Source organism: Epithele typhae (assembly GCF_022376455.1).
Source record: "Epithele typhae strain CBS 203.58 chromosome Unknown BXZ73scaffold_141, whole genome shotgun sequence".
Lineage (NCBI taxonomy): Eukaryota > Fungi > Basidiomycota > Agaricomycetes > Polyporales > Epitheliaceae > Epithele > Epithele typhae.
The window spans coordinates 9,063-34,056 of NW_025954332.1; the positions used below are offsets into that span (position 1 = coordinate 9,063).

General features: G+C 57.9%; 1 protein-coding gene across 1 annotated transcript; it reads right to left on the reverse strand.

The window, feature by feature from the left end:
• Positions 1-12,265: 12,265 nt before the first annotated feature.
• On the reverse strand, positions 12,266-13,067 carry BXZ73DRAFT_82867 (uncharacterized protein; the record flags this gene model as incomplete). Its single annotated transcript, XM_048023799.1, has 3 exons — positions 12,266-12,630; positions 12,684-12,812; positions 13,031-13,067. 3 exons carry the CDS (start codon positions 13,065-13,067, stop codon positions 12,266-12,268), a joined length of 531 nt encoding a protein of 176 aa, XP_047871362.1.
• Positions 13,068-24,994: the final 11,927 nt, after the last annotated feature.

A 24,994-nucleotide genomic window follows, 5' to 3' on the forward strand; every position in this document is an offset into this window, starting at 1 on the left:
TTCCTCCTCAGGGCAAGTTCGCCATCGCCGAAAGGCCGGTGCCTACACCGGGTGACGGCGAGGTCCTCGTCCGCGTCGAGGCCGCCGCACTCAACCCCATCGATTGGAAGCTCACGAGCTCCCCTGAATTCGCCAAAATGATGGGCATCTTCCCCCTCCCCCTCGGCACGGACGGAGCGGGCGTCGTCGAGGCTGTCGGCTCCGGCGTCACCACCCTATCCAAAGGCGACAAGATGTACGTGCTCTTGCGCGACTCCAGCTGCTCAGAATTGCTTATAGTCTCGCTTCCAGCGTCTTCCAAGGCTGGTTCGCTCCGGACAAGGCCACCTTCCAGCAGTACGCGATCGTCAACCCCGCCTTCGCGGCCAAGGTGCGCACCGCTTCCTCATGATCACCGCTCTTGGTCTGACAGATCCTGGCGCCCAGATTCCAGCGGGCATCTCCCTGGACCAAGCCGCGTCCCTCCCGCTCGGCCTCATGACCGTCCTTCTTGGCCTGTACTCTCCTGCGTCCACGAACTCGCTCAACCTCCCCCCCTTCTGGGCGACGGGCCCCTCCGCCTCCGCCGGCACCCCCGCGCTCATCCTCGGCGGCGCGTCCTCGGTCGGCCAGTACGCCATCCAAGCCGCCAAGCTCGCAGGCCACAGCCCGATCATCACGACCGCGTCCCCGCGCAACACCTCGCTGCTCACCTCGCTCGGGGCGACGCACGTCCTCGACCGCTCGCTCTCCGTCGACGCCCTCGTCGCCGCGATCAAGGGCGCGCTCGGCGGGAAGCCGCTCTTGTTCGCGTACGACGCGATCACGTACGCGGACACGCAGGCGGTCGCCGTCCGCGCGCTCGCGCCCGAGGGCAAGCTCGTGATCGTGAACGCGGTGCCGATGAGCGAGGAGGACAAGAAGGCCGCCGAGGGGAAGACGGTCGTGATGACGCAGGGGAACGTGAACGTGCCGTTCCACAACGCCGTCGGCGCGGAGATCTTTGCGCAGCTGAGTGGCTGGCTCGAGAAGGGCGATATCAAGGTGCGTTGTCCATTCCACGCCCACTGCGCGTTCACGGAGAGCTGACGTGTGTGACTGTGCTGCAGCCTAACAGCGTGGAAGTGCTTCCTAAGGGTCTGGCGGGCATCCAGGACGGATTGAAGCGCATGGAGGAGAATAAGGTCAGCGCCGTGAAGCTCATCGCGCACCCGCAGGAGACGCCGTGAAGACACAGAGCTTAGATAACACACGGCTCCCTTTGTACGACCATATGCTGTAGAATTAAATTGAAAGACTGTCTTCCTCCGGTGAAGTCACAAGTGAGACATGAACATTATCTTCTCTTTCCCACCTCTTCCCTTCAGGCTTCCTCGCCCTCTCATCAACTGAGGCTGATATGCCAGGTCTTTCGCACCCCTGCAGAATCGAAGTGAAACCCATTGTCTGTCCACTGTAGAGGTTACGACAATGAGGAGCGTGGCTCATTACCCGATTCCATTTGTCGCCTGTGGATAGTACATGTGATTCTGTTGGTACACTTCAGTCATATCAAGAGAGTTCAGGATCGCGCGTCGAGAGCTAGGACAGCCTAGCCAGCTCCTCCAGCGAGTGGATAACCAGGTCCACTTCTCCACCTTCAGCCTTACTCTTGATACTGTCCTTGTCTTCCTCAAGGTCGTCAGTCGCACGGGGGATGTAGACAGTCTTCATGCCCTCCTTCGCGGCCGCGCGGAGGTCCCACAAGTGCGCGGCAACCATGACGCACTTCTCTGCGGGCACTTCGAGGTGATAGATTGCGCCTTGATACACCTTCGGGTCCCTGCGTGGATAGCGGACTTTTAGTCGGTACTCTACATACAAAGAAGGGATAGCTCACGGCTTGCAGGTCCCGAAGAGGTTGACGGAAAAGATGGCGTCCCATGCGAGGTCGGCGTTCTTCGCCTGTGCGTGTCGCTTCGTAGGCACCAACACGCAGACGGGAGTGTATGATACCTACCAGCTCAATGAGAAATCGCATGTTCCCGTTGGACAGCGCCACCGCCATCGCATGCTCTTTGAGAGCACGGATCCCGGAAGACGAATCCGGCCAACCTAAGCAGATGGCAGGTCAGAGAGTGTGCGGCATTCAGCGTCAGCGTCACTGAATGACCTTTCGCTTGGTGCCAAGACATAACCAGGCGGTGCCGCTGCTCTTGATTCCAGGAGTCGCTGAGGTGTTTGAAGCGAGGGGCTTCTAGCAGGGCGGCCAGTGTCTGAGGCAAGCACCGATATGAGGAAGGTGCGCAAGGTATTCGGGATGGGAGCACGCACCTGCGCGTGGATCACGTCCATGCTGGAGCTGCCCTCTCCTCCATCTGCGATGCGGCGACTGCAGGAGGCGTTCAGAGGAGACCCCGTGCGCGCGGTGAGCACACCGAAGCTCACGCTTGAGCGAAGTAAGCGTTGCGCCACTCATGGGCGAACGCGCTCCAGTCTGCCGTGCACAGTTAGGACGCACACATATATGCGGGTTAGGACGGTGGATATGTACCCTCCGTGCTTCCGCCAGGAGCCGCTGACTTGAGGGCTTCCACGATGTTGCTGTGCCAGTCAATCACGGTGCCAAAGACGTCGAAGACGAATGCCTCGGCGCCGTCGAGAGAACCGCCTACTACGGGCATAGTGAGCGCAGCAGCAGACCTGCGGGGGCGTTGGATAGTCCATGAGAGGGCTGAGTAAGGGAGGGATGGGCTGGGAAAGTGTCCATGTGCCGGCCTTCCGAGAATTTCGGAGGTGCAAGCGCGGTGGCAACTTGCCTCAGATCCACCATGGCCCCCTCTCGCGGTCCCCCAACCACACCCCGCATCCTTCACAAAACGCTCTCCAGTCACAAAGGGCCCGTTCACGTCGCACGGTACGCCAAAGGGAGCGCCAAGTACGTGCTTTCTGGCGGGCAAGACCGCACCATCCGGCTGTGGAACCCAGACGCGGGCACGGAGATCAAGTCGTATTCTGCTCACGGCTACGAGATCCTCTCTATCACGGTGTATGTATATGACCCTCTCGCTGCGTGCTACCCCACTTACGGTGCTCGAAGTGCACATGATAACAGCCGCTTCGCGTCGTCTGGGGGGGACAGGCAGGTGTTCCTCTGGGACGTCATGACGGGGCAGACGATACGAAGGATACCGGGACATATGGGCAAGATATATGCAGTCGAATTCAATGAGGACGCCAGCGTGCTGGCTAGCGGTGAGTCCTGCTTGCTTCCTGCGCATGCGGGAAAGGCCTGAAATGCTCAGGCACTTGAAGGCTCGTACGACTCAACCGTCAAGCTATGGGACCTCAAGTGCGTGTCTGCGCTGGATATGTGCGCCTCGAGGTGACGGTGGCTCATCACTCCGTACCAGGTCTCAAAATCGACAGGCCATCCAAACGCTCGAAGATGCGCGCGACACCGTCCAGACCCTGCATGTCGGGCATCACTACATCCTGACAGGCTCTGTGGACGGGCACGTTCGCGCGTATGACCTGCGAATGGGAGAGCTACGGACCGACTTCATAGGACGTGCGTACAGATCATTTTCTACCCTGTATCCGTATCTCATACCACCTCAGAGCCCGTCACGTCCGTGGTTCCCTCGCAAGACAGCCAAACATATTTAGTGACGACCATCGACGGCCATGTCCGTCTGATGGACATGTCTACGGGCAAGATGTTGAACGACTTCAAGGGCCATGCGAGCGAGTCGTACCGCATCCGGTCGTGCTTTGGGCATGGGGAGGCGACGGTGATCTGTGGAGACGAAGGGGGCGCTGTGTGGGCATGGGACTTGGTGGACGTGCGTCTTCCTCCGTATATGCTCCTGTGACGGCGGCTCAAATTCATCCCCCACAGGCTTCACCACTGCAACCCAACCCTCCTCCTCAGGTACACAAGAAGGTGATAACGTGGGTCGAGCATCATCCAGTCGAGGTGGGAGAGCTCGTCACGGCAAGCGCGGACGGGACGGTCAAGGTGTGGCGAAGTGCGCCATAGCTACCGGGTGTAAAGCTGTCCATTCCCGTGTTATCCGTATCTCTCTCTCCACATATACGTTATGTGATTTCCTGACGCCGGACCGAGGGGGCTCAAGTACGACCTGGACGTGACCAGTGACTTCTGAGAGGGCGGAGTGCCACGCGTGGGCGCACCATTCGCGGTTAGCACGCCTCCCTGATCGTTCGCTGTATGCAAGCTGATCATTGTAAATTCCTGCGAAGTGTTCGTATGGGTGATCTCTTCACACGCCTCCAGTCACTGTCCGTTCTGTAGCCTTCCACGGACCACAGTTCTCGTACCACGAGCGCCTGTCTTCATATCGGGCACGGTCAAGGATGCGGGCGGGTTCCTGTGGTTACAACTATCGGTTAGCTCATGCTTCCAGTTTAGTGCGGCATTCCTGTCGCACAATTGTTGGTGTTTCGTCATGACCTCCCTTGTATCTGCGTTGAGATTGGAACTTTAGATCCCTCCTGTCTACTGGAAGATCCTCTCGTGATTACCCGACACGAGGGGGCAGGACGACCACGAATACGATGCGTCAGTACCGCAGCTGACCTGGATGCTAGTGTGGCCCGCAGATCTCAGGATCAACGTACTAGTCGACTTCAATAGGGACAAGACTTCAACATCGGTTTCTTCCCCTTCCTCCTCTTCCGCTTCGTCTCCCTCCACTTCGAAAATATCTGGCTCATCTGCAACCTCCCGGCGATATGGACGAACATGGTGAACTTTCCCGAATGGGTACAACAATCAGCACTCAAGCCTCTTCCAGCACCTCCAGCATGTCCTCGACTTCCCCTCTCACCACTATTGTTGGAGCGAACACGTCCTCCGGCGGGGATCCAGCGCTTTGTGCTATCCATCCGTCAATCACTGGTCCCCGAAGGCAGCGCGGGTCTGTGCGAGACCGCGGGCGGCACACGCAGCTCAGAAAATTATCTCGCAGAAGCAGATAACAGTACCGATTCAACGGGTTCATCGTTCAAGCGCCATGCAGTATCAAGCCGAAGAAGATGGAGGTGTTTGACTGGCGGGTGGGCTGTGCGACGGGTTGTGATGCCGCCGCCATGCTTCTCTATAGGACATTTCGCCATGGACTGTTCCGGCGTCTTCGCCGTCACTATTTTGGCCCACCGCCACCTCTTTCCTGCGCACAGCACCCATCCATGATCCTTCCCACATATCCCCGCTCCCTCGTGGGCGCTGTTGAGATGAGCCCAACCGACTGCTTTCACTTGCCTTGCCCTCGGGCCCCTATCAATGTTCGACCACAAGAAGGCATCATCGCTTTGCCCAAAAGGCCAGCCCAAACTGAGGCTGCTGTGCATCTGCCGCTCCAACAGCGCTGATTCGGACACAAACTCGTACGCATATATCCCATTCCGTGCATCTCTTCCCGCGCGCCTGTCATTGATGTTGTCTGTGATCCAGCTTTGCCAGTCTGTCCATCCGCGGGAACGTCTGCCTCACTGCTCTCCCTGTCGTCTATCCTGTCCGCGCGCACTTGGGTGCCGCTCGAGGCCGCGCTCTCCCTTGACCCCACGCTCTTTTCTATGCCGTCGCTCCTTTCATGTTCTTTTTCTCACGCGAGGTCAGTAGCTTCGTGCAGCGAGTTTTCCCGGGGGCAGGTGAGGGTCTAACGTAGCTTTCATACAGTTCCCGCGAACCCTCCGCTCCTCATCGATGCGATGCAACACTAGCTCAGAGCACGGGGGACCTCGGCTTCATTCGTCAAGACCTTGCCCCCTCCAGCGACACGCCATCTTTTGGAGTGGGAGACGAGAGTCCACAGGACGGGTCACTTTCGTCGTCAAAAGTGGATCGCGATAGTATTCATGGTTGCAACACCCCCCAAGTTCGCGAAGGAATTGCTTCGGGGTGCTTTCAACGACAAGGTGAGACCACTGCAGTGGTATACGTTGTCGCAGACAGTGACCTGCACAAGCTTCCCCTTCCCCGTCCTATCACTATGCACGTCGAGACCCACGGCTTCACTCGCGTAGAGTCGTCGTTACGACTGTGGTTGTCTCCGAGACCGTAACCGTGCTCTGGGACGGCACTCAGTATGAGACTCCCACCAACGGCGCAACACCAACCTCTGACCAGGCAAGTGTGACTACACTTACTCTTCCTTTGATCCCAATGAGCGCCGAGACATCCACGGATCCTCCAACCACGACTATCCGGGCCGTATCTTCTTCAATTCTCGTCACAACCGAGGGTTCGTCGTCCTCCCCGTCTCAGAGTCGGTCGACCCAGCAGCAGGGGCCAACGAGTACCTCCGATAGCGTCACTCTATCTGCCAGTACACTCTCTTCCTTTTCGCAATCCTCCTCGTCCTCCTCGTCTCAAGGATCCACAGCGCTTGTGAATGGTTCCCCTGGCACGTCTCTAGCAACGGTAACGTTGGGCACCAATACGCTCTCCGACTCCTCCACGGCCACCCCAGGGGTTGTCCAATCCGCGGCCGGCGCCCATTTCAACACAGGCGTAATTGCAGGCGTCGCGGCCGGTGTGCTTCTGCTCGTGATCATCGCGGTCGCGCTCTTTTTCTGGCAGCGCAAACGCCGACGCGCGCGTTCGCCCGGGAGCGAAGGTGCGTTTTCTTCTTCTGCCCGCGGAGGACGTGCGGCTGATCAATGCACACGACCATCACACTCTCTCCCGCTCCCTTCTTCCCTTTGCCTCCTTCTTGCAGATGGATTCCGCGCCGTGCAGTCTCTGACATCAGACGGCGTTCGAGCGACCTCCCTGCCTTCCACACCTTCCAGCATGATGGAAACCGTGGCGTACACGGGCCTCACCTCGACCTCGGGCACGCTGCGCAGCGGGTCTTCTTCAGACCCTTCCGCCGCCGCGCCTCCTCTAGCGGAAGCGGAAGACATCGCGAGCCCTATCAACTTCGTCTGGTCGTCCGCGACGTCCAGCATCCCGTCAACACCCACCGCCCCGCTGTTGCCCTCGCCTCCCGCGACGCTCGCGCGCCCGTCCCCGTTGTCCAGGCGCGCCGCGGCGGCGTGGGCGCACCTCGCGCTCACGCGCCAACCCTCCACGTCCCTCTCGCTCGCCTCCGCGCGCGCGACCGTCCACGAGCCGGCCTCGCCCGCGCCCGCACCCGCACCCGCGCCGCCCCTCACATCTGAGAAAACGCGACACGTCCACCCAGGCGGAGGCCGCCCCGCAGGCCCCACCACCACCTCGCGCCAGGCCCGCACGCACGCCCCGAGCGCGGTGCCCCCTCCTTCCCGCGCGGGCGCGGGGGACGACCTCGGCCGCTCGCGCTCGCTGGAGACGAACGCGTCCGGGCGGACGGCGTACTCCGTCGACGGGGGCGTGCGCCTCGCGGGCGGCCGCCCGGGCGAGGACGAGGACGAGGACGTGCCGGAAGTGCCGCCGTACGCGCGCGGGGCGCCGACGCGCGCGCGGGTCATGCCGCCGCCTTACAGCGACCTGTACGCCGGCGCGGGGGACCGGCGGAGCGCGAGAGGGACCGGCGGCGAGGCGGGAACGGTGTCTGGGGCGTCGTCGAGGCCGGGGTAGGAGTGTTAGGCGGGGGCACGGGTTGTTGCTTGTATTCTTGGCTGCCGGCGTGGTGGAGTGTATCCGTCGCTCGCGTGCGCGTTCTGTATTCTATCGCGACTTATTTCTGATGCATGCACCCTCCTGTGAGCTGCTTGCGCAGACACGCGTGGCTTGATCCTGGCGGAGACAACCGCTGCACACTGCGCTGCGAATTGGGAAGGATATATGCAATTTCGAAATCGGATGGGCTCAAATCAAAAACCAGGAGCGAGAGCGTCTAGAATAGGTACAATGAACGGGGACGAGGAGGTAAGCAAGCAAAGAAACAAACGTGCTAGTATAAAGAACGCGGCGAGCGTCACATAACGCACTAGCGCGACGTGAAGCGATCGACGGTGGGAGAAACAGAGCGACCCGACCCGGGCTGCCCAGCAGCGGCCGCGGTAGAACTTCGCTGTACGGCGCGCGAAGGCAGGTCGGCGTGTTTAGCTAGAGCTCGTGGTCCAAGCCTGCGAAGTCCTCCGGATGTCGCCGCAGTGAGGATAGAGGTGTTTCGTGCCCTACGGAAGCATGTGCCGGTGCCTCAGCGGGCGGGGCCGGGGGCGCGGGGTCGCCCATGTTGTACTCCGACGCCTTGAAGTCGCCCACGGCGCCGTACGGCGGGAGCGTGGTGACCGCGCTTGGTGCGATCGAGAGGTGCTTGTCTGTCTTGTCTGAGAGCGGCAGCGGAAGTGGAGTCAACGACGGCGCGGCGCGGCGCCGTGGCGAAGGGGTGACGAGGGCGCGCGGTTCTGCACACGAGGTTGAATTCAAATTCGAAAAACGGAGCGCAGAGAGGAAAGACTCACCGAATCGGTGGAGCGTGCCCCGCGTCTGGGCTTGTCTCCGCCTGCGTACGAGCCAGAGCGCGACTAGCAGGAGGAGGAGGAGGAGGAGGAGGAGGAGGAGGAGGAGGAGGAGGAGGAGGAGGAGGAGTAGACCGGTCACGATGCCTGCGATACCCCCCGCGGATAGCCCGCCGTTCTTGCTGAGGCCGCCTGATGTGGCTAAACCGCCTACAGCAGGAGGTTCAAGTGACTTCAATTGGCCTCAAGAGGGACTACATCAGGAAAAACCCAAATTCCTATTGAGAGGTAAAATATTGGTAAGCCGATATACGCCAAAATATTGCCGCTGTTCCAACTCACCACAGTTTACAGACACTTTGTCAGACTATCGCCTTCCTTCTGGTCGCTTATGGGGCACATGAGGTATAATTTGACATGCTTGAGTGGCTGTAGCGGATATATGTACATGCAGTTAGCCAATGATGATACTTTCGACTGGATCTCGACGAGTAGTAGCAATGGTGCATGACTTTCCCCGCTGCTCACACATCAGCACACATAGATCGGACACAGGAAAAGCAGTCATTGCTTCATGATCTAATGTACGACTGCCCACATTCTACAGTACTGATTCGTCAATGAGAACTTACCTGAATGTTCAGTGTCCCGGTCACCCATCTCTCCGTGGTCATGCTACTTGCCTTGTGTGATCAACACGTTTGCCGGCTGGGACGACGGGTAACGAGGTGGGGAGCCCGACGAGTAAATGTGCCGGTGAGGGTTCGGCGCGTAGCTCGGCTACTCCGGCGCAGCGATCGCAGCGTTGTTCGCGGAATGCGTGTGCAGCGTGTGTGCGTATCCCTAGTTGGAAGCGACGTGAACATGGGAGGGCAACCAGAGGATGACGCGTTCGAGCACGTCGAGGGCGCGCACCAGGGGAGGAGGGCGACGAACCAGGGCATGTGCGCGGGCCCGTGGCGAACGCTTCGAGGTACCACTTTGGCTATGGGAGCCCCACACGATTGTACTGTGCGTGGCGGTCCGTTGTGCGAGGATGTGTGCGAGCCGTAGTACGTCGCGCTGTCGGGGATGGGCACGCTCGGGGCGAGCTGGGTGTAAGTGAAGCTGACTGTGACTCACCACATCGTGCCCGATCTTCGCGCCCAGCACCCGGTACTTGATAGAGAACCTCGAGGGGACTCGGAGTCGAAGGGGCGTGCTCGACGCGGGGGACGGTGACGTCGACATCGACGACCGCGCGAACTGTGCGAGGACCCTGCGCTGTACGGCGTCGCGCCCGCGCGCCCAGGAATGGGATATGTCTCTGCGGCGAGGCGGCCGCGTCATGTTGGCGCGCGGGGGTGTTGGTGCAGGCGCGGCGGTGTGTGGGATGGAGGAACGAGTTATGGCGCGGATGATGGGAGGACGTACATAGGATACGGTCTAACGTACTTGAGATATCGTCAGACTTTGTGCTCGAACCCAAGCTTTCGGTGGCCTGACAGCCCTCGTGCGGCTGCGAAGTGTGCTTGTGAGCGTTGGAGGATGGGGAGAGCGGCGGCGAAGACGACGGAAGCGTGCAGTCGTGAAGTTCGATGAAGGAAATACACAATGGGGGAGCTGAAGGAGCGGAAGGGGTGCATGTGGAAAACGGAGGTGGGTCTGGATACGCAAAGAAACGCGTGCGCATGCAGAGCTTCACGGTTTCTTCATGACAATAGTACGGGTCCTGGTTGGCGGAAGGTGGGGGATTAAGAGTACGGACAGAGCGCGGGGAAGGCACGGGAACTCACAACAACATAGTGCGAGCTCAAGCAAGAGCGCCGGATGGCAGGCTTCGGCCGCTTCGTGAACGACAAGGGATGTATGTAGAGCAGTGGAGGGACCAGAGACAACAACCATGCGAAGCTAGCAGTAGCAACTACGGGCGACGCGGATCGCCCCATCCGCAACGCGACGACGCGCGTCCCTTCGGTGTCCCCGCTCCGTGCTGACCAACCTCCTCCTCCTCCTCCTCCTCCTCCTCCACCACCACCTTCACCCCTCCCCTTCTCCTTCAACGTAGCGATTTTGTTTTCCCCCGCGGCCCACTTTCCGGATACCCACTGGCCACTTCACCAGCCGCACTAGGTCTTTCTTCGCCCCAGCGCTTTCGTGGACTCGTCTCGGTTGCGTACGACGTCGACCACGACCACGATGGTCTACGTGACTCCGACGACAACTTGACCGGCTCCTCCCTCGATTCGTACGGGCCCCGCGGACATAGACAAGGACGTCCCTCGACTCCTCCGTCGAGAGCCCCATGGTTACCAGCGGCCCCCCTCCAGAGCCCATGGCAACATAGCCCTCCCCATCCCCCTCATTCCTCCGCGACGACACCTCGAAGGCCGCGCATCCGACATCCGGGTCTTGGGCGGGCGATCTAGTTCGGGCAACGCACATCTTCACGGAGCCCCAAGACTTTCGACGGTGTCAGCCTGTGCATCTAGGTGGTGAGTGTCTCAATCTTATGATTGCATGGACCCGCCCTGCAGGCGAGAGGGGTGACACCAAAACCTGGTCACGCTCCTTGGGCCACTTATGAGCCAGGTTGATCTCATTCGCGCTACTGACGACGCCCACCCCTCTGCCAGAGGTCAACGCGTCTTCGACCGCGGTGGTCCACCCGCCTCCCGTTCCAGCATCTCGGGAATCTGTGAGTACCCCCGTCGTGATCTCCTGCCCATGCCCCTGCTCACCTACCGCTCCTCTATCCCCATCGGCGAGTGCGACGAAGAGCACGAGTCGGACGAAACGCACCAGCGTGCGGCCAGTCCGACGGACCCGGACATCGACATCGACCGGACGTGCCTTGGAATCGCAAACATCTTTGTCACCGGCGAGGTGGTGTACGTGTACTTTCATCCGTCCGCTCTCCTTAGTTAACCTGTTTTCTCCCCGTGTGTGCCCTGACCTCTCTTCCTCTATCGCTGTCTTGCCTCTTTTCATTTTCCCCCATCATCCTCCCCCCATACGCACACACACACAGACCCCCGCGCGATATGCGCACCACAGCTGCGTCCGCCACCGGGACGGCGTTGTCGTCGTCGCCGTCCACGTCCACGTCCTACCAATGAACGACGGCACGTCATCAGCGGGCGCACTCTCGTCGGTGCCTGGTGGCACACGACGTGAGCACGTACACGGTCCCGCTCAGGGGCACGTTTGTCGTCCCCGAGGTCGACGGCCGGGAAGGGACGAGGGTGGGTCAGGATGCAGACGGCTGGCGGGCCGGGGTGGCAGGCCCGCCCGATGGAGAAGAACCGCGCGGGAGGACGTCTCCAAGGCCTCAGGCCTCAAGGCCTCATGCATGGGGCCAGGGCACGTTCGTGCGCCGTTGAGGGTGCGATCTGTGAGAGGACCGGTAAGTGCTCGAAGAGCTCGAGAGGGCCGCCCGTGCGCGTGGAGTGCTTGCGGTGTGCATTCCGTGTTCGCGCGTGCCCCCAACTGGCGCTACCCCGCAAAGGAGGTCCAGTGTTCGAGCATCGCGCCCTTTATGTTCCTCCGTAATTTCTGTGCGCTTCGTGGCGGACCTGGCAGGCTCTGGTACCGTTTACATTGTGTCATCATTTCTCGATCGTTGATATGTACTACATCTATGTCGCTGTTGCTATGCATCCGATACTGAGTCAATGTTCATGATTGCGCTATATTGTATGGATGAGTGCTACGACTCGATATTCAGAGCTTGAATCAGTGATCTACGGACATGAATGAGACTAAATGCGCCTGGTGAGGGCCTGCTCTCACGACTAACTCTTCCTTCTCCATGTAATGGTTTCTCGTTAGCAGATGGGTAAGCGAAAAATAATACTTTTGAATAACGCGATAATCCGGCTCATTAGCCCTCACAAGCCTCAGTAATGTCTCATTATGAATTTGGGTTTTTCCTGATGTACATACCATGAGGAGAGCCAACGGGGAATGACGACGACACAGGAGAGCTTGAAGTCGCAATGGTTGACGTAGAGGCTGACGACGATGCCGGGTCTGGAGACGTGTCTGGAGGACGACCAATTTTGAAGAAGTCGATTCCAAGGGCCGCGCCGTCGTTCTCTATGGTGAGTGTATGGTTCCCGTAACTGCCCATCCAGCTGCGAAGAATAACGTCGTTGATATCCGAGGGATCTTGAAACCCCGTAACGGTGGCTTTGTCTCCGTCGATGGTGTACGAAGAGCCGCCACTGGGGCCATTATTTGGCTCTATCTGCGCCCCCCAAACCTCCAGCGAGTTCCCTGTGCGACTGACACGTGAGAAATCTTTTACATCGGAATCCTGCACCACTCACCCTGAAAGACAAGCTTCGCCTTGGGTCCAGATCCGAACGTTACACGGACAGTGTTGCTCGCGTTGTTTGGATCGACGAATAGCTTCCAATCGCCATTGAGGTTCTGCATCGCACTGCTGCGTTGGCATGCTGCCGTGGCATTGTCGACACAAGACACGCTATGAAACCGGAACGGCGCGTCGAATGCTGCAGTTGTGTACCAATAGGTGCCAAGTTCATTGGAGGCGGATTCGAGTTCACAAGGCCACCCGGAGGGGTTCCCGAGTTTCCATGGTCGCATTGGAAAGGGTTACCATTGGAGCGAGTGTTAGACCGTCGCGGACTGTGCGTGCCCAGGTCAGACAAACCTGAGCCGGGTTGTCCACTCGAAAAGATCGCGCCCATGGCTGGGTTGAAAAAAGAGGACGAAATTCCCGGGAAACAACGAAGTCGTAAGCTCAGCAAGAGGCGCGCCCTACAGGAGGGGAGGTCATGGAAGTGGAGAGTAAAGCGAGCGCAGGCGGTGAGGGCGCTGCGTATGAAGACCGACGACTACCGAAGCTGTGCGTGGGGTTCGCGTGGGGAGCGAACTCCGGAGTGCACTGCCAGACTATTCATGTCTCGAATGTGGGACGTTCCGGATCCCGTCTTGTCTCGATCGGCACCCATCATGCATCAACGTTCAACGTGCGTTCAACCTCCGCATCATCTCCGAACCAATATCACTGCCTGAGTTTAGAAATTGGAATTTGACCTCCGGCGTCCGCATATCTTCTGCCATCTTCCGCTACTGCGCCTTGTCTCCTATCATCATCTCTCGAACAGCCGCAAACCCTCAGGCTCGAAGCTAAATCCCTCAATGGGAGCAGAAGGCACAAAAGACCCAGAGGCCGGTCGTATGGCCGTGACGGCTCGCCGCCTTTTGTAAATGCCGTGAAGTTTCCTGCTGAGTGCGCGAGTCAGCCCCATATCCCCCCAAGTGCACCCCGCCCCCCCGCTATACCACCCTCAATCCTACATCCTGTTGTGCTTCAACGTAGATTCGTGTGATCTGCTGGGACAGCGATGGCGTGCTGGTCAACGCTTCACTCCCGTCTTCCGTCAAGTCAGGATACATTCATTTCACCTCTTCTCCGCCACTTGAAGTAAAGTCCAGACCATCGCAGGATCGCGCATGGTTAACGTGGCCGATCATAGATGTACATCTGTGCAGCGTGTATCGATACGAAGCAATCATACCACGTTTGCGACACCATGGGCTGTCGTCTCGAAAGCGGAGGGCAAGGACAGACCTGCTGCTACTAAATCTGCTGCAAACGAAGCAGGAAGTGTTCAGTACAGAGGACCGAGGTGGTGTGGGCGAACAGGGGCGAACAGAACCTGCGCGCAATGGTGTCCTGTCGCGACAGGGCCAAGTCCTGCCACAGTAGCCGGCGCCGGGCCGGGCCGCATGACGCGTGACGACGACGCGAGTAGTCACGGTCACGTGAGCAGTCATCACACCTCATCGCGCGTCCCCCCGGCAATCGCTACGGCAGACAGCTTTTCACCCTCTCTTCCCCCACTCTCCCAGATCGATTGGCTCTCGAGTCTCAGCATTGAAGATGTCCCGCACTAGCCACTCTGTAATTATCTCGCGCTTCTTCACGCCGCACGTTGATTGAGAATCATGCGTTGCACCAGGCCAAAGAGGCGGCAACCACGGTCGCGACCGTCCCACAAGAAGAAGAGATCCTCGTCTGCTTTGGAGACCCTGCCATGGACGACGAGGATGATGAGATCAACGCTGAGGACAAGAAGGTGAAGAACCCGTCGAAGGACATCCGGGTACGTCACCGTTGATGCGGTCTCTCGACAACCGCAGGCTCGGGACGCCGACTCCGTATATGTTTAGGGCGACCTCCAGAACATCATCGACAACAAGCTTGACTTCTCAGGCTCGTTCTCCTTCCATAAATCGTGGGCAGAGCAGGAGTTTCCCAACCCGCTCCTATCCATAAACGGCTTCGGGAGCGTCGGGCTACCCCTCGGCGTACGGGACGCCCTCGCAATCAAGGAGCATGCTGCGCAAGCCCCGTTCGGCATGGCCGACAAGACCATTGTGGACAAGACGGTGCGGGACACATGGGAGATAGACGGGTCCAAGGTACGTCTGTCCATTATAACGAACATCTGGCGTCTGAACTGTGTTCCGATGTAACAGATCCACTTTCGCAGTGCAGCCTGGAAACCGTTCATGGACACCCTAGTTCGTAACATATGTGAGACCCTGGGAGTCAACTTTCATGCGAGTAGACCTCGATGTGAACTTTACAAGCTGTTGTTGTACGAAAAGGGCTCTCAGTGAGTGGCATGCAAACTCTCGCGATATTAGGACTGACGCACTCTCCTCTCACAGCTTCCTTCCGCATGTCGAGTGAGTACTACACTTATTCTTGTCTGATCTGCTCTGAATGATAGTCGTGTAGCACGGAGAAGGTTAACGGAATGTTCGCTACCGTCGTCATCATCCTGCCCTCTGAGTTTTCAGGCGGTGCGGTTCGAGTATCACACGGAGGGAAGTCCGAGATGTACGAGCACTCCGAAAACAGCCTTGCTGGGCTGACAGCACTCGCCTGGTACACCGATGTGGAGCACGAGGTCAAGCCCATCACGTCCGGGTACCGACTTGCCCTCTCGTTTAACCTTCTCCACACCACGAATACCCTCCGCCCCTCGTTACCGAGCTTCGCTGGACTCAAGCCGCGCCTTGAGCACATTCTCCGTTCATGGAAGCAGGATGAAGCGAACGGCCCTAAGAAGCTTGTTTGTCTCCTCGAACATCAGTACTCGCATGCAGGTCTCGGCGCCAGTTGTCTGAAGGGGCAGGACGCGCATCTCGTTGGACTGCTCGAGGAGGTCGGCGGGCCACACGGGTTCCGCGTCGGCTTCGCGAATCTCAACATCGAACAGCAGGGCTCCCTTGAGATCCACGGAGAACCTGCCGACTATTGGGCGCACAACCGGCGCGGGCCGTGGAGGGTGGGGTCGGCAGCGGTACTGCTATTACGATGACGCCGAAGACGACAACTACGGAGAAGACGACGTGGGCATGGGAGAGATCTGCGATACGGACGTAGAGCTCACGCGCCTGGTCGACATCAACGGCGATGTCATCCGAGACGAGCCTATTCATCTTGACGAGTTGACTGAAACCATCCCGAAGGCCCTAACGGACCATGTCATGGACGGCGAACACGATGAACAGTCATGGGAAGGGTACATGGGTAATGTGAGTTGGGTCTCGTCTCCGGCTAGTTGGTCATAATACTGATGGACGTGGCGGCGAAAGTCTGCTGGTTCGATAGAACGAGGCAAGTCCATCGTTACTTGCGCGTCTATTTCCTCATTACTAACTGTCTGACTCTGGTTCTAGTTTACCGTCGTACGCTGCTCGTCGTATGGCCCTTTTGGGCCGCGGGTTCGATGCTTGGGGATGAAGACGCCCACGACTACGCCTGCACGGTCCTCAGCGACTGTGAAAGCTCGACGCCGACTGCGGCTCAACTTCAGATGGTCAAGATGCTCCTTAACGACCAGCAAAGTTCAGATTCAGTCGACGCGCTTTCTTTTATGGCCACTCTGTGGGATTGCCAGTCCCTCTGGCCGAGGATGGCGAAAGCCTGCGGCCATACCCCTCTGGTGACTCTAGAGCATGTCAAAGATGCCATCGAAACGTTCGGATTATCCTCTATGCTTCCCTAGTGCGTACTTTTTGTATGAGCGATGCGGACTTTCTGACATGGGTTGTATGTAGTCTGGAAGAAGCGGTCCGCAACACTCCCTCGGATATAATGACGCTCAGGCTTCTCGACGGACTCGAGGATTTGCAAGACAAGCAGTCTTCCCGCGCAGAGACCAAGAAGTGGGTCAAAGCTCAACGGCTGAAGCGTTTATCTGCTCTCCGCATCCCCAGCGACGACGAAGCCGCCACACTCATACAGCAGACACTGGCGCACGGACGCCTGAAACTTCTCCAGAATACGTGTGTATATCTCAACCTTCCATATTTACGTCCGCTTACACGACCATTATCAGCGTACTACCACAGATTATGAGACTCGCCGACAGCCCAAGCCTTCTCAGACACGCCGTGTATATGCACTCCGCAGACAAGATCTCGAGGAAAGATCGCACGCAAATCTCTCAAGAGCTTCTGTCGAAGGCCATCAACGATGCGGATTTCTCTACGACCAAGGCTGGAACGGCTCTCCTTCAGAACGAGGCGCAACAGTACGAAGCCGTCAAATTATACACTCAAGTTTGCTTTGATCTCGCTCGCGAAGATCAACTCGAGTCTGTATTTAAGAAGCTGCTCAAGTTCGGTGGATTGACGAGCGACGCTCTGCTACGCCGCAACCAGCAAGTCCTACTCCCTCTCACTACATACATCGGCGATATCGTGAAGGGATACCCAAGCGACCGAAAGCCTGTGAAGAATCGAGCAGTGGACGAAGAGAGCCGTAGAGGCGAAAGGACGCCGGATGACGGACAGGGTGTCGGATAGGACGACGATGGTGGATAGGATGATAGATTGGATATCGATCTAGGACGATACGGCGGCATAGTACTGTACAATGCGTGGGAACGTAGTATACATGACTAAGCATACTGGTAGTGCCTCGGATGAGGGCGTACACCGGAACACTAGGAACCAACAAAGCCTCCTGTCGGGCTGCCAGAGTTCTGTGAGGCGATCGTTGCGCAGTACATGATCGCCGTCGCCGCCGGTGCAGCGGCAGGTTTCAAAGCAGAGGACGTAGGCCGTGTAGTCGAGACCGTAGCTCTAAGCGGAAAACCAGAAATCCTTTACAGAACGTAGGTCTGCTTTCCGTGCATTTTGGACTCGCGCTAATGTACCATCAGCGTTCTCCCGGGGCTGGGAGGACTCGGGTTGGCTCCATCGTAGCTGGAAGGGTTCATATTACAACTGGGACCTTGCAAGGTGGATCGTGACGGATTGACCGCGGACGCCTTTCGAGAATTGCAACAGCGCCTGCTCAAAAAGTGGTCCAGCACCGTAGAGCTCGTGTCAACGGAGCACCCTCACTACTCGTCCTACCTTTCGACACAGTCGACCAAACCCTTCCTCGTCGCCCTCGAATTCTGCCTCACACACACTTACTCCGACGCCGGAGCCCACATAATCCAGCGCCTCACCCAACCCTCACCGACGACGAAACTTACCGAAAACTACGTCGAACGCACTCTGGCGCCGTTGATTCCCGAAGTTCACGAGCTTCTCTGCAAACACAAGCTGTCGCCCTCCGCAACCCCGTACGCCGCGCTCTTCCGCGCCGCCGCGCTCCATTATGCACACACCGTGCTCGGCCCTCGTCCACGCGACCCTGCACCACAGATTGCCGCGCTCGCGCGCTGGACGTGTACATGTGCGCACTGTAGCACCGTGCGACGTTTCCTTGCGTCGCAGAACGCAAACCAAAGCTCAATGCGGTTGGAGCGCATCGGCGCACCGAACTGTAAGCATGTTGGCGGATATGTTTCAATGTACGCGCGGGAGCTTGCAGTTGGGGTGGTTGTCCATTCGAAACCGCAAAGTTTCCAAGTACGTCCCATCCCACGTGCTTTTTTTGCTTCGTTTCCTGACACAGCCTCTTTCGGACAGGTGAGCAAAGGGCCGCTGTTGGTTCAGCATGAGGAGTGGAAGGCGAAGCAACAACAAGGCACGAGGCTCCTGGCCCAGATCAACGCCGAATCGGCGCAGTTGAAAGCCACTCTCGGAGAGGACTACCTCAGGATCGCCGCCCTCGTGCGGGGCGACCCTGCCCCTGCAAGCACGCCCACGTCTGGGCCGTCGAAGTCTATGGACTCGAACACGAATACCGCTAGGACACCGGCCCTCGGTGTGCAGAAGCCAGTGCCGACCAACGGACCACGAGCGCAGCCTGCGGCAGCCTCCGCGGCAAGCAGTAAGGCATCTTTAGTTCGGAAGGCGCCGCCGACCGGTGATGCCGCTCCTTCCGCGAAGCGTAGCAAGGCGTCTTATAATCCGTCAGATGTGATAGATCTGACGAGCGACTAACTGTTCGACTAAACTTATTCCTAAGTATCATGTACATCATATCTCCTTTGTGTCTGACCATTTTCTTCTCTGACACATACTTCCCTCATTTTCTCTATATCGTAGTGGCGTTTATTGAATAAAATTTGACCAGTCATGAAGTAAGCTCAGTCTTGCCCGGCGGACACACTGGAGACGGACCCCTCGTTGACCTTGCCAAGCTTCTCATATAAACTCAGCGATATTGTTTGCGTGCTCGGATACAGCACGCTGCACAAGCTCGGAAGTGAGGCAAATACTCTACTAACGCGTGCGGTCACGGTCATGTGAGCGACTTGGGCCATCACGCATGACGCGTCACTGCGGAGGAGTCGCGCACCAGCCTGAATTTGTTATCGGTCGTTAACTTCTTCTCCTCACACCCTGGCTCTTCCACATTTCTATGCCATCTGCTTCGCCTAGCTATGCGCCCACCTAGTACCTCTGTGAGTACGCATACTCCCAGCGGGATGCTAGAACTGAGAAGACCGTGCCGGCAGGCCCAGACGGTCACGACCACCCCCGGTCCCTCGTCAGACGATCAGAAGACCCTGCTTTGCTTTGGAGACTTGAACATAGCAGAAGTGGGCGATGAAGTGGATGCTGAAGACGAGGGGGTAGAGGATCCATCACAAAATATCCTGGTAAGTCTCCAGTGACATCGCATCCTGCAGAAGCGCGACTCAATATATGTTCAGGGCGACCTTCAGGAGATCATTGACGAAGATCTGGGCTTCTCTGGCGAGTTCTCTTTCATCAACTCATGGGCGGAGCAACAATATCCCAACCCCCTCCTCTCAATTGACGACTTCGGTACCGTCGGGCTACCCTTAAGCACACGAGAGGCCGTCGCGATAAAGGAACACGCTGCACAGGCTCCGTTTGGCAAGGCTGACAAGACTATCGTGGACAAGACGGTGCGCGATACTTGGGAAATTGACGGGTCCAAGGTACGTCTGTCTTCGTTGCGACAAATGCTGCGTCTGAGCAGTGTGCCTAAGGTCCGCTTCCGCAGTACAACCTGGGCACCGTTCATGGACTCCCTCGTTCGCGACGTGTGTAAAACTTTGGGCGTCAACTATATTGCAAGTAAACCTCGATGCGAGCTGTACAAGTTGCTGTTGTACGAAAAAGGCTCCCAGTAAGTAGCACTGGTCGAAACGATGTGGTGCTCGTGATAGTTACGCACAGTACTCCTCGCTCCGAAGCTTTCTGCCGCACGTCGAGTGAGTAATGCATGTTGTCAAATCTCGCTGTTGACACCTGATATCTGCATAGCACGGAGAAGGTGAATGGCATGTTCGCCACGATCGTTGTCGTCTTGCCCTCCGAGTTCTCAGGTGGCGAGGTTCAAGTCTCGCATGGTGGAGAATCCAAGACGTACGAGCATTCCGCCGACAGTTTGTCCGGCCTGACAGCGCTCGCCTGGTACACCGACGTGGAGCACGAAGTGAAGCCCATCACGTCTGGATACCGACTCGCCCTTTCCTTCAACCTCCTCCACACAACAACCACTCTCCGCCCTGCCCTACCGACTTTCGCCGAAGTTAAGCCACGCCTCGAGCACGTCCTCCGCTCGTGGAAACAGGAGCAAGCGAACGGCCCTCAAAAGCTCGTCTGTCTCCTCGAACATCAATATTCTCACGCAGGCTTGAACGGCAGTGGTCTCAAGGGACCGGACGCACACCTTATTGGACTTCTCCAGGAGATTGGCGGCCCGCTTGGGTTCCGCATCGGTTTCGCAAATCTCGAAATCGAGCAACGCGGCAGTCTCACGATTCACGGTGAACCCGCCGACTCGTGGGAGTACAACAGACGACACCGAAGTTATTACGACGACGATCATAGCGACTATGGATCGGACGACGTCGACATGGGAGAGGTCTGTGAAACGGACGTGCAACTAACTCGCTTGGTGGACATCAACGGCGTACCCATCCAGAAGGAGCCGCTTCGTTTCGATCCGAAAACAGAAACCATCCCAGCGGACTTGACAAAAAGTGTGGTCGCGGGGGCCCATGACGAGCAATCATGGGAAGGGTATACAGGCAATGTGAGTTTCTCCGTCTCATCTTGCCGTTCGCAGATCAACTCACGTTGGGTCACTGGGTAACAGGATTCGGGATCGCTGGAACGTAGTTAGTGACGTCTCCTCACATCACTAATTTTCGTTTTACGCATGACATTTCTTCTAGTCTATCGCCGTACGCTGCTTGTTGTGTGGCCCTTCTGGGCCACGTGTTCAATCCTCGGAGGTGGCAATACCCAACATTACGCCTGCACGGCGCTCAGCCATTGCGAGGGCTCGAAACCTACCGCGGCGGAGCTCGAGATGGTGAAGATGCTACTGAAGGACAAGCAAACTCCAAGTTCGGTGAAGGCTCTGTCCTTTGTGGCCACGAAGTGGGGCCGTCAGTCTCTCTGGATGAGGATGGCGAGAGCTTGCGGCGAAATTCCTTTGGTGCAATTCGAGCATATCAGAAACGCCATCGAGACGTTCGGGCTGTTGCCTATGCTTCCCTGGTACGCAGTCATCATAGTGAGCCGTAATATCTATCTGACTCAGCGCTGGCCGTAACTAGTCTAGAATCGGCCGTCAGCACCACGCCCTCAGACGTGATGACATTCCAGCTTCTCGACAAGCTTGAGGCTTGGCAAGATAAACATCTACCTCACGAAAAATCGGCGAAGCAGTGGTTCAAGGCTCAGCGGTTGAAGCGTTTCTACACGCTCCACGTTCCTGGTGACGACGATCCTGCTCCGTTGATTCGGCAAGCCTTGGCATACGGAGGACTGGAACTCCTTCAAAACACGTAAGTCGGTTTGCGGAAGCTGCTCACGTCCGTGCTCAAAGGCATGCTAGTGTTCTACCACAGACCAAGCAACTGGGTGACAGCCGGTATCTGCTCAAGAACGCTGTTTGCATGTATACCGAAGTCCAGATTCCCGACGACGTTCGTATAGCCAACGCCAAGGAGTTCCTTGCGAAGGCCATCAACGACGTCGACTTTTACGCCCCGATGGCAACTACCACCCAGCCTCCGACTGATACGCAACACTATGATGCAGCCACGCCATACATCAACGCGTGCTTCGATCTCGATCGCGAAGACCTTCTACCTACTGCATTCACCAAGCTGCTCAAGTTCGACGAGTTAGCAAATGATACCCTTTTGCGCCGTGTTCAGCACGTCTTGCTTCCTCTCACTGTCTACGTTTCCGAGATCTTGAAAAGACGTCAAAACGATCGCGCAAGGCCTCCGGAATTGGAAGAGTTCTGTGAGGTGATCATTGGAAAGTACATGCTCGCCGTGGCAGGAGTGTCAGCGGGGTTCCAAGCAGAGGATGTAGGTCGTCTCATGGAGGCGGTGGCAGTGTGCGGGAACCCTGATGTTCTGCTCACGACGTAAGTCTACTCAGTTATTACTTCATGAATATTCGCTCATAGTCCATCAGTGTTCTTCCAGGGCTTGAACAGCTCCGTCTGACGCCGGCACAGTTACAAGGCTTCATCCTTCAGCTCCGCCCTCACGCGACCACCGTAGATGGCTCCGTCGCAGACGCCGTCCAAGTTCTCCAAGAACGCCTGCTCAACAAGTGGTCCAGCGCAGTGGAGGTAGCTGCACCGTTGCCATCCGCCAACACCAACTCGTACCCCTGGCTGTATCAACACACCACCACCCCGCCAAAGCCCTTCTTGCAAGCGCTCGACTTCTGCCTCGCCCACAAACACCCGGATGCCGGCGCCCACATCGTGCAACGCCTCACTCAACCTCCGTCTTCGACGCTCACCGCCAACTACGTCGAGCAGACGCTCGTTCCGCTGATCCCCGGAGTGCACGCTCTGCTTCGCAAGTACTCGCTTCCACCCTCCGCACCTCCCTACACCGCGTTCTTCCGCGCCGTCGCGTTGCACTACGCGCAGACCGTGCTCGGCCCCCGCCCGCGCGACCCCGCACCCCAGATCGCAGCGCTCGGGCGCTGGAAGTGCGCATGCACGCACTGCAGCACCGTGCGGCAGTTCCTCACGGCGCAGAACGCAAACGAGGGCACGACGCGGCTCTCGCGCATCGGGAACAGCAGCTGCAGGCACGTTGAAGACAGCGTCTCGGCGTACGCCCGCGACCTCGCGGTCGGCGAGATCATCCGCTCGAAGCCGCAGAGCTTCCAAGTGCGTGCCATCCTGGTTCATGTTCCTTGGGGTTCGCTTTCTGACGCTGACTGTCTCCATGCAGGTGACCAAGAAAGCGCTGCTGGCCCAGCATGAGCGATGGAAGGCGAAGCAGCAGGAGATTGTCGAGTTGCTCGCGCTGATCAGCGCCGACTCGTCACAGCTGGAGGCCATCCTCGGCGACGACCACGCGAGGATCACTGCGCTCATGCGCGGTGAGCCGCCCGCCGCTGGGGCCACCAAGACGAAATCGACCTCGAGCGCCGCCGGCTCGCAGACACCCGCTCTCGGTGCGGCTACGTCAGCATCGACCAACGGACCACCTGCGGTAGCTACCACGGTGGGCGGAAAGACGTCGTTGGTCCGCACCGCACCGCCGACGCGGGCTTCTCCGCCTGCAAAGCGGAAAAAGGCCGCCTACAACCCGGCGGATGTGATAGATCTCACGAGCGACTAGTCGCACGAACGAGGTTTTGCTGATGTGTTCGACAGCTTTCTTTCCATTATTGTACTTTACTTGTCATTGTGTACCCTACACCACGCTGGAGGTCTTTGATGAGACCTGGCCTTGACTTATACGCTATTTGTCTACTTACAACAAACTTACAACCATCGAGCCGATGGGCTTGTTCTCCTATTTGTATCACCATGCAGGCTTCTGCCTCGGAAGGTCTAGCATCACATGCACCTCGGTATGACTTCGCGTTCCAGAGAGACATGGACTATCTAGCGCGACGCTCGAGCGATAGACATCATGAACAACTAAGACAGGACGTCAGAACGTCATCCCCGGGTGCATGCAGACTAAAACATGCCTCCACATCATTCCCTAATAGCGCAGAAGACGGTGAAGCAAGTTTACAATTAACTTGAGCAAAGACGACAAGGATGCATACAGGCAGGAGCCCAGTCTCTACAGCGTCGACCCCGACCCCGAGCTCTTGCTCGCGAGGAGTAGCTCGTCGAGCAACGCGGCGACCTTCTTCTGCGCGTCCGTCTTCTCTGCCTGTACGCCTTGCAGCTCAGCGTCGCGCCTCCTGGCAATCTGCGCCTCGTCGGAGAGGAGGAGGAGGAGCTTCATGGAGTGGGTGGTCGACATGAGCGAGTTCGCGGCGCGAATCTGCTCTTTCACGCGTTAGAGCGTGGTTCACTCGGGTGCCGGTTCACAGTGGCATGGAGGGGAACAGAGGGGGAGCAGCGGGGCGCGAGGAGGAGACACGCACCATGGACTCAGCGCGACATTGCGCCTGGAAAGCTTCCTCGGCGATGCGGAACTTGTCCTTGTCGCCCATCTGCGTCGACCAAAGCCGCCATGTCAGTGCCTCCGGGCGCAGACAAACGCAGAGCGGGAGAGTTGCGCAGGAGAATGCACCGCGGCCAGGGAGACGATGTCCACCATGCTGTCGACGAGAGTCTCGATCTCGACGTCGACGCGCTTGTTCCACTCCTCTTCTACATTGTCAAGATACTCATTCGAGTCTTGGTCGATGAGGGGCTGTGTGGGCCGTTGGAGAAGCCGTGCGGTGGGGAGTGCGGATGGACGCGAAACATCGCTCTTGGTGAGGTCCGCCATCAGGGCGGGATGTGCGAGAAGTGAGCTGGGAAACGCGCGTCACTGAATGTTTCTGACCGTCGTGACAGTGTCCAAACTCCACGAGTATCGCCTTCACTAGCGCATCCTCCTCCTACCAAACCTCATGAAGCGTCCCCGCTCGACTTCCACAGAGCCGCGTTCTGAGTCGTATTCTCAGCAAAAGCAGTCCGTCGGTCCAAAACGAACCAAACAGGACGCGCAAACGCCAAGTTCGTAAAAGCTCATATGTAGTCCGACGCTGACTTGGCAGACCGCCTTGACAGAATATCTCTCTCTTGCACACATGGGGCCCCATTGGAAGGGCACCAGTTCTCTCCAGAACATGATCATCATGTACGAATCGACACACGCTTCCACTTTGTTGTGCTAAACCTGGTTCTTCAGGGGTGACTCTTACAGCAAATACGAGGGGAAGACGTGGGTGAGTTTCGCCAATGATGCATATCCGTTTCTCGTACTGATGGATG